This window comes from Delphinapterus leucas, chromosome 1, assembly GCF_059928025.1.
Source record: "Delphinapterus leucas isolate spDelLeu-1000000601 "Yukka" chromosome 1, BTC_Dleu_Yukka2, whole genome shotgun sequence".
Lineage (NCBI taxonomy): Eukaryota > Metazoa > Chordata > Mammalia > Artiodactyla > Monodontidae > Delphinapterus > Delphinapterus leucas.
Genome location: NC_143129.1, coordinates 185,955,949 through 185,965,199, shown reverse-complemented (window position 1 = coordinate 185,965,199; position 9,251 = coordinate 185,955,949). Strand labels below are relative to the sequence as shown.

General features: G+C 56.5%; 1 protein-coding gene across 1 annotated transcript; it reads left to right on the top strand.

The window, feature by feature from the left end:
- Positions 1 to 37: 37 nt before the first annotated feature.
- TAS1R1 (taste 1 receptor member 1) lies at positions 38 to 8,867 on the top strand. The gene is given in 10 exon segments (XM_022598745.3): positions 38 to 320; positions 2,279 to 2,412; positions 2,415 to 2,583; positions 4,613 to 5,366; positions 5,816 to 5,904; positions 5,906 to 6,023; positions 6,572 to 6,692; positions 7,937 to 8,252; positions 8,254 to 8,794; positions 8,796 to 8,867. Coding segments are annotated over 10 exon segments (2,505 nt in total). The 5' UTR covers positions 38 to 129.
- The last annotated feature ends 384 nt before the right edge of the window (positions 8,868 to 9,251 follow it).

Sequence of the window (9,251 nt, the reverse complement as noted above, 5' to 3'; positions counted from 1 at the left end):
TTCAAAGGCATGAAACTGGGAAGCATGAAGGCATGAAACATGGGCAGCTGCCGACCATTCTAGTTAAACGGCCCGGTCTGGTCCCAGGGCGCGGCGCGGCCATGCCAGGTACAGGGAGATCTGGCCAGCATGTTACTCTGGGGGGCGAGCTTCATCGGCCTGCAGCTTTCCCTCTCCTGCTGCTGGGCTTTCAGCTGCCACAGCACCGCGTCCTCCTCTGACTTCAGCCTCCCTGGGGATTACCTGCTTGCGGACCAGTTTCCTCCCCACGGTGACTATCTAGGGGTGAGATGCAGACCCACAGTGACCTTCTGTGACAGGTGAGTGAGGGGTCAGCAGAACTGTCACCTAGGGGGGCCCATGCCTACGGGGCCCTCTGCCAGCCCCACTCAGCAAGACCCTGCCAGTTCTGCCTCTGGGGTGACCGTCTGCCTCCAGTCCCTACCCAACCTGCAGGCGCCACCTTCAAGTGCTAGCTAGCCCCTTCCCCGGCACCTTGTAATACAGTTTCCACTTTGTAATATGTCCTTTTGCCCTGGCTGTTAGAGTCCTTTGTCTTTTAATTCCATGCCAGTTGTTTCCTGGCTTTGTTATGTAACTAGATGGCACGGATTAAGCAAGCATGGCCTCTCCCCTCCTCCGTCTCCTCCCCCACCCCATTCCTCCCCAAGTTCACACTCCTTAGTCTCCCAGATGGCGAGTACAGTCCTCCAGGGGAGGCTTCCCCCCTGTGTGGGAACACATAGCAGTAGATGCTTCAGGAGCTTAGCAAAGATAAACTAGGTTGGTGTCTTCATGAAGTCAACAGTCTAGGTAGAAAAAACAACGGCTTTTCTTATAAAGAAGATAGTTTCTTGCCATCCAAACAAGTGTTAGATTTGGACAGCTCGAAGATGTATCATGGCTCAGCAGTAGGATGCCCGAAACATGAAGCACACCTGACAGCCAGCCCAGGAGGAAGGTTCTGGAAAGCCTGGTGCAGGAGGACTGGCCCAAAGAGCTACAGGTGGGAGCCTGGGAAGAAAAGACTTGAGGAGGAGACATATGAAAACCGGCTTCAGGTAACTGAAGGGCTGTCACGGGCAGGAGGTACTGCATTTCCTTCCAGTGACTCAAGGACAGAAGTGATAGGAACGATGGGAGAGCCTAGCAACAAGCAGAGAGGCTGGGAAATGGAACAGGCTGGCACACTCTCCAAGGAGGGCTGAATCATGTCCCCAGTGCGCCCTTGTCGGTGTTTCCCAGAGAGGCCATGAGGAACACAGGCCCTCATCACAGGCATGAGTGTCCCAGTGAAAAGTACTAGTTAAACAAGGTTAAGCATGGACCGTGGTTAATTCCATGTGTCAACTTGGCTAGGGCCTGGTGCCCAGTTGTTTGGTTAAACACCAGTCTAGATGTTGCTGTGAAGGTATTTTTAGACGTGGTTAATATTTGTCTATTTTTAAGATTTTTTTGATGTGAACCATTTTTAAGGTCTTTACTGAATTTGTTACAATATTGCTTCTGTTTTACGTTTTGGTTTTTTTGGCCGCGAGGCATGTGGCATATTAGCTCCCAGCCAGGGATCGAACCCACACCCACTGCACTGGAAGGTGAAGTCTTAACCACTGGACCACCAGAGAATTCCCATAGATGTGGTTAACGTTTAAATCAATAGACTGAGTAAAGCAGATTGCCCTCCATCATGTAGGTGGGCCTCATCCAAACAGTTGAAGACCTTAAGAGAAAAGATGGAGGTCCCCGGAAAAAGAAAGAACTCCACCTTCAGCCTCAGCCTCGACTGCAAAATAAAGTCTCGTGGGAATTTCTAGCCTGCCCTGCAAATCCCAGACCAGCCAGCCCCCATAATCCCATGAGCTAATTCCTTAAAATAAACCTCTCTTGTTTGCTCTCTCTCTCACTCTGTCTCCCTCTCCCTCTCTCTCTCTATGTATATATGTATGTATCTCATCTTGGTTCTGTTTCTCTGGAGAACCCTGACTAATATAGCAGGTTTCTCTCCTACAGGACTTGGGAGCCTTTCAGTGCTAACATGCTTATTTGGGGGGAGGTGGGCATGGTATGTGTATTTCTCCAATTTGCCCCCTGCCTCTCCGAAGGCCTGTCAACAGAACCATGTGTGCCACAGGGTCCACACTGAGGTCATGGTTGTAGGGGGCTGAACAGATGACCTCAGAGGTTCTTTTCTACCCCCCAAGCCTGGGGTTCCAGGAGACCAGAGGGTCTCAGCAGGACCTTTTGCCCTTTTCAGCTCTCAGCCTGGCTTTCCCTACAGGCCTAGCACCTTCAACGGCCACGGCTACCACCTATTCCAGGCCATGCAGTTTGGCATCGAGGAGATAAACAACTCCACCGCCCTGCTGCCCAACGTCACCCTGGGGTACAAGCCGTACGACGGGTGCTCGGAGTCAGCAACGTGTTTGCCACGCTGAGCCCGCCAGGGACGTGCTACGTGGAGAGCCAAGGAGACCCTGCCCACTACTCCCCTGAGATTGTGGCGGTGATTGGGCCCGACGCCAGCAACTATGTTGCCACCACTGCAGCCCTGCTGAGCCCCTTCCTGATGCCCCTGATAAGCTGGCGCCCTGGCAGTTCGCTCACCTCCCCTCCTGCCAAGTCCAGTGTGGGCTGGGGTGAGTGGGCAGGAGCTGCCGTGCCTGAGGCCAGCCTGGACTCCTGGACCTCCTGGGCGGTCACTGCTCGTTAGTCACCTGCCTGGCATTCCTTCCTGTCCAAGCGCCGCTTCCAGGTCTCCCTGCCTCAGTGCTCACTGGAAAATCCATTCTCCTCGGAAACTTCTGCCCTTCTTTCTCCTCCCGCTGTCCTATCACCTTTGTGCAGAACTGGACACCCTTTGTTTCCCAGCCCCCCAGACTCAGGCTCAGAGGTGTGGCATCTGTCCCTGTGCGGGCCAGCCCCGTCCTTCCCCTACTCTGCTCATCGACCTCTCCCTGGGCCTCCTCCCCCACCCACACGCTTTGCCCGTCTGTCTGTCCTCCTCTTCCCTCCAGGCGCTTCTCCTCTCAGACCTGGCTAACACTGCCCTGCTTCCATTCAGGCTTCTCCGCAGAGTCCTCTGTTCCTGTTTGCTTCTCCCTCTTTGCCTTGACTCCTCCCTCCGCTGCCCTGGACTCTGCCCTTCTAGCCGGTGCTGGAAGGTGCAGCTGGGTAGGGACTGGACGTGGTTCAGGTGGCCAGTCCGGAGGGGGAACCCAGCACCATCTTGCTCAGGTGGGCTGGTGCAGGGCCCAGTAGGTGGCCTTTAATCCATTTGATCTTTTTTTTTTTTTTTGGCCCCATGCTGCTCAGCATGCGGGATCTTAGCTCCCCGACCAGGGATCGAACCCATGCCCCCTGCATTGAAAGCGTGCAGTCTTAACCACTGGACAGCCAGGGAAGTCCCTCTATTTGACCATTTTGACACTTTCCCTCAGCATTTATGACCCTTTCACTTGGGGCACTTCTTTCTTGGTCTCCTTTAGAGAATTCTGCCCCCACCACCGGCCCCCATCTCCTCTGAGAAGGCGGTGACTCCCTAGGGCAGACCCCTCCCCTTCCCAGACAGGCCGAGGATGGGGCTGAAATTCCTGTCTCCACCTCCCTTCTGACCCCTGAGCACCAGCCTGATTTCCAGACGCTCGCCCAGCGTCTCCACTTCATGGACCCAGCAGGCCCCCAGATGAACTTCCCTCCCCACGTAACACAAGCCTCTTGTCTTCCTGCATCCCCTGCCTGGCCCGTGTGGCAGAGTGACTGTCTCTAGGGAAGCCAGAAACCCTGCAGTCCCACCTTCACTCCCTTCCCTGCCCCTACATTTAGCTCATCTGCACGGCCTCTGCCAGGGGTCGGTGGGGGAGGGGGCCCTCACCGCTGCCAGCTGTCCCTTCTTCTCTATGGCCACTGCCGCAGCTTTAACTGACCGCCCTCCCCTCTCATCTAGATGATTCCATCAGGTCCTAGGAGTTACTCTGTGACTCTGGCCTTGAGCCTTTTTGTTGTCGTTGTTAGTTCCCTGACCAGGGATTGAACTTGCGCCCTTAGCAGTGAAAGCTTGGAGTTCTAACCACTGGATAGCCAGGGAATTCGCCTGGCCTTGAGCCTTTTTAAACACGTTCCTCACTGATCAGAGATACACTCCTAAAACACAAGTCTGATGTCACTTCCCTGCCTAAACCCTGAGGCCTTGGGATAAAGCCCCAGCCCCGCAGCAGGGGGCTAAGGCTTCCCACCCTGACCAGACACACCTGCTCAGGCTCTCTTTCTTCCTGGATCGGACCTCCAGCCGAGTGGAAGTCCCTGAAGGGACACACACACACACACACACACACACACACACACGTACCATTTCACTCCCTGCATGCGGCTATGGTCCCTTTGTCCACAGGACAGATTCCCATTCTTCTCCCAGAAGTCTCCCTGGGGACCTGCTCCCTACCTGACATGTAACCTGTTAGCCTCGTGTGTCAAGTGGTGCTCTGCTTGAGACCCTGGGCCAGGACCTTGTCTCCATCCTCCCCGTGTCCCCGCGCCCAGCACAGGGCTGGCACTGGGGGGGCCCTCATTCGAGGCTGATGCCACAGAACTTGCTGAACTGAACCCCACAGGTCAGCTCTGATGCCAGCAGCGTGATGCTCAGCGTGAAGCGGCTCTGCCCCTCTTTTCTGCACACCATCCCAAGTGATGAGCGCCAGGTGGAGATCTTGATGCTGCTGTCGCGGAGGTTCGGGTGGGTCTGGATCTCCATGGTGGGCAGCGAAGGTGACTACGGGCAGCTAGGGGTGCAGGCGCTGGAGGACCAGGCCACCCAGCAGGGCATCTGCGTTGCCTTCAAGGACACTGTGCCTTTCTCTACCCAGCCGGGCGATGAGAGGATGCAGAGCGTGATACGCTGCCTGGCCCAAGCGAGGACCGCGGTCGTGGGCGTTTGCTCCAGCAGGCAGCTGGCCAGGGTGTTCTTTGAGTCCGTGGTGCTGGCCAAGCTGACTGCCGAGGTGTGGATCGCCTCAGAAGACTGGGCCATCTCCAGACACATCAGCAATGTGCCTGGGATCTGGGGCATCGGCACAGTGCTGGGCGTGGCCATCCCACAGAGGCGTGTCCCTGGCCTGAAGGAGTTTGAAGAGGCCTATGTCTGGGCAGACAAAGGAGCCCTTGGGCCTTGCCTCAGGGGCTCCTGGTGCAGCAGCAACCAGCTCTGTAGAGAGTGCTGGGCTTTCGCGGCACAGAAGATGCTCACACTTGGAGCATTCTACATGAGCTCCGCCTACATCTACCAGGCTGTCTATGCCGTGGCTCACAGCCTCCACCAGCTCCTGGGCTGTGCCTCTGGAGTCTGTTCCAGAGGCTGGGTCTACCCCTGGCAGGTAAGGCACTTAACCTGCCGCTGGCACCCTATATCAGGGTGCTTTCCTGAGGCAAGCAGAGCGGTTCCTCTTCGGCTACCCTAAATGGAAGGGGTCGGGGACAAAGGCCCCGCCTGGAGGCTGATTCCTTCTCTGAGGCTCTCGTCTTCTGTTCTCTGAACTGTGGCCCCTCCCACCCACCATGCCTCAGATCCAGGGCTTGAAACCTCTGCAAAGGGCTCCTTTGTTAGAGACTTCCTCTCAGGAGGCTGGATAGGAGGGTGAAGGGGCCTCCTAGGAGGGGAGAGAGCCTGAGGAAAGGACCAGAACTTCCAGATGGGCTGAAACCACCCAGATGGAAGCTCAGCAAGGCCCCACGCACTTGCTTCCTGGGCCGTCTGGGTCCCAGTGGGTCCTGGAGGAGCAGCCTCTGCCAGCTATGGCAGCGCCGTTATCCCTGTTTGTTTCAGCTTCTGGAGCAGATACTCAAGGTGAATTTCCTTTTACACAAGGACATTGTGACATTTAATGACAATGGCGACCCCCTCAGCAGTTATAATTGCCTGGGACTGGAGTGGCCCCAGCTGGACCTTCAGGGTCGTCGGCTCCTCCTTTTGGTCTCCAGTTTGGCTAGACATAAATACGATCAAAAGCCGGTGGCATGGAAAGGACAACTGGGTAATGGGGACATGGTCACTCACCAGGTAATTGCCTGACAGGCAGCCTGGAGCACAGGGACAATGTTGACACAGAGCAGGAGAGGGGATCCCAAGTATCAGGCCACTATGACTCTCCCCAGCCCTGCCAGGGAAGCTCCACAGGCTCACAGACAGAAGCCCGGTCGTCACTGGTTCACACAACCAGGGGCTCTGCCCTGGGAGTAATCTGCAAAGGCGGATGCCCAGAGATCCAGTTTTCCATCCTAAGAACGAGTGTCCCTTGAGCTGGGCCCCTCCGCATGGTTGCAGAACACCTGTGGCTTCTTTTTTTTTGCGGTACGTGGGCCTCTCACTGTTGTGGCCTCTCCCGTTGCGGAGCACAGGCTCTGGACGCACAGGCTCAGCGGCCATGGCTCACGGGCCCAGCTGCTCATGTGGGATAAGGGATCCCATGTGGGCATGTGGGATCCTCCCGGACCGGGGCACGAACCCGCATCCCCTGCATCGGTAGGCGGACTCTCAACCACTGCGCCACCAGGGAAGCCCCTAGCCTGTGGCTTCTTGCAGGTGCCTCAGTCTGTGTGTTCCAGCGACTGTCCTGAAGGGGACCAGAGAGTGATCATGGGCTTCCACCACTGCTGCTTCGAGTGTGTGCTCTGTGAGGCCGGGACCTTCCTCAACAAGAATGGTGAGTGACCCAGTGATGAGTGGGCGAAACACCCAGCACTCCTAGGGTCTGTAGAGCAGATGAAAGGACCTCCCTTGGGCCACACATGTGCAGAACCAGGGCCCTGGTCACTTTGCTGCCAGTTAGGGACAGGTTGGGGGACACCTTCTATCAGACTGAATTCTGATCAAGCAGAAAGAAACAAGCAGTTGAAGCCCTCATATGTAGCTGAGTTTCTTTCTTTCTTTTTCTTTCTTTCCTTCTTCCTTTCTTCCTTTCTTCCTTCCTTCCTTCCTTCCTTCCTTTCTTTCTTTTCTTTCTTTCTTTCATTTTTGCCTGCATTGGGTCTTAGTTGTGGCATGCCGGATCTTTCGTTGTGGCCCATGGGCTTCTCTCTAGTTGTCGCATGTGGGCTCAGTGGTTGCAGCATGTGGGATCTTAGTTCCCTGACCAGGGATCAAACCCATGTTTCCTGCATTGGAAGGCAGATTCTTAACCACTGGACCACCAGGGAAGTCCCCCTAAATTCAACCTCTTTATCCAAACAGATGTGGCTCTCATTCTCTTTGTGCCCTCCCATGTTATCTGTATGAAGTCCCTTCTGTTGTCCATGCCAGTGACAGCTGACACCTTGAAGAGCTTGGCCTGAATGCAGATACTAGCATGTCTGCAGCAGGACAAAAAGCATACTCTACCCAGTGATGCAAGGTCAAGACCAGAGAGCAAACAGAGGTAGCTAAGGGCTCAGCCCAGAGCTGGACTCCAGGGGCCACGTGCCTTCCTTTTACTGTCTCTATGGGCGTGGGAATGTATCTCTTCTTTCCTGAGAGAGTCAACTCAGAGAAACCACAGAGCGGCAGCTCAGGCAGGTGGATTTGGCTAGTGGGAGTGCTGGGGAGAGACGAAAAGACCCTTCCTTTGGGGCTGGCTGCTCGCATTGGATCATAGCCTCAAGGTTATGTGGGTTAAGGCCCTCTCTATGACCTCTTGGTTTGCAAACCCCTTCTGGGTTTCATGGGATCGTGAGCCACACAGAACCGATCCAGGTGTCTCCACAATCTGTAATTAACACAGGCATGTTGAGGAAACACTTGGCCTGGGGGCCCTCACCCAGGGCTACCCCCTGGTAGAGCTGTGCCTGGCAGAGCCCAGCTCCTGTGCTACAGCCCTCCCAGAACCTTGCGGGCTTGCACGGCCTCCCTTCCCTTCCCCATTCCTGCTATGCTCACCCGGTTCTCAGGAACCCTCTCTGCCTTCCCTTCCAGACCCCTACAGCTGCCAACCTTGTGGGAAAGAAGAGTGGGCACCTGAGAGAAGCCAGACCTGCTTCCCATGCACCGTGGTGTTTCTGACTTGGCATGAGCCCATCTCTTGTGTGCTCCTGGCAGCTAATACGCTGCTGCTGCTGCTGGTGGCTGGGACTGCTGGCCTGTTTGCCTGGCACCTAGACACGCCTGTGGTGAGGTCGGCTGGAAGCCGGCTGTGCTTCCTCATGCTGGGCTCCCTGGCGGGGGGCAGCTGCGGCCACTATGGCTTCTTTGGGGAGCCCACTCTGCCCACATGCCTGCTGCGCGAAGGCCTCTGCCCTTGGTTTTGCCATCTTCCTGTCCTGCCTGACGATCCGCTCCTTCCAACTTGTGTTCATCTTCAAGTTTTCTGCCAAGGTACCCACCTTCTTCCGTGCGTGGGTCCAAAACCACAGTGCTGGCCCGTTGGTGGTGATCAGCTCAACAACCCAGCTGCTTATCTGTCTGACGTGGCTTGCGGTGTGGACCCCACTGCCCCCTAGGGAATACCAGCCCTTCCCTCAGCTGGCGGTGCTTGACTGCACAGAGGCTAACCCACCGGGCTTCATGCTGGCTTTCGCCTACAATGGCCTCCTCTAGGTCAGCGCCTTTGCCTGCAGCTTCCTGGGCAAGGACCTGCCAGAGAACTACATTGAGGTCAAATGTGTCACCTTCAGCCTGCTCCTCAACTTCATGTCCTGGATCGCCTTCTTCACCATGGCCAGTGATTACCAGGGCAAGCACCTGCCCACGGTCAATGTGCTGGCCAAGCCGAGCAGCCTGAGTGGCGGCTTCAGCGGTTATTTCCTCCCCAAGTGCTATGTGATCCTGTGCTTGCCCAGATCTCAACAGCACCGAGCACTTCCAGGCCTCCACCCAGGACTACACCAGGCGCTGTGCCTCCACCTGACCAGTGGATCCGGCAGGGTCAAGCCGGGGCAGGGTGGACTGGAAGTCTCTACTGCTCTCAGGGTTGAAGGTGGAATGGGGCGCCCAGGACCTGGGGTGTCCGGGAGGCCTCTGGGCTCCTCAGCCTTGGCTTGGGAAGTGTAAGCCCACGGGAGAGCTCAGTCCGGGCTGCGCTGGTTGCCAATAAAGAGGTGAAAGGTGCGTCTTGGCTGTGCTTCCTTTCTAGGGCGAGGGTAGGGCGCTGGCTCTTCAAGCCTGAGGGCGCTGCGCGGCCGGGCTAACCGCAGCCGGAACCTCGGGACTCCGACCGGGGAGTAGACTCAACCTGCAGCTTGGCGTTGCTAGGCAACCCCAGGAGGCGGGCCCAGCGCCGAGGGAACGGAGC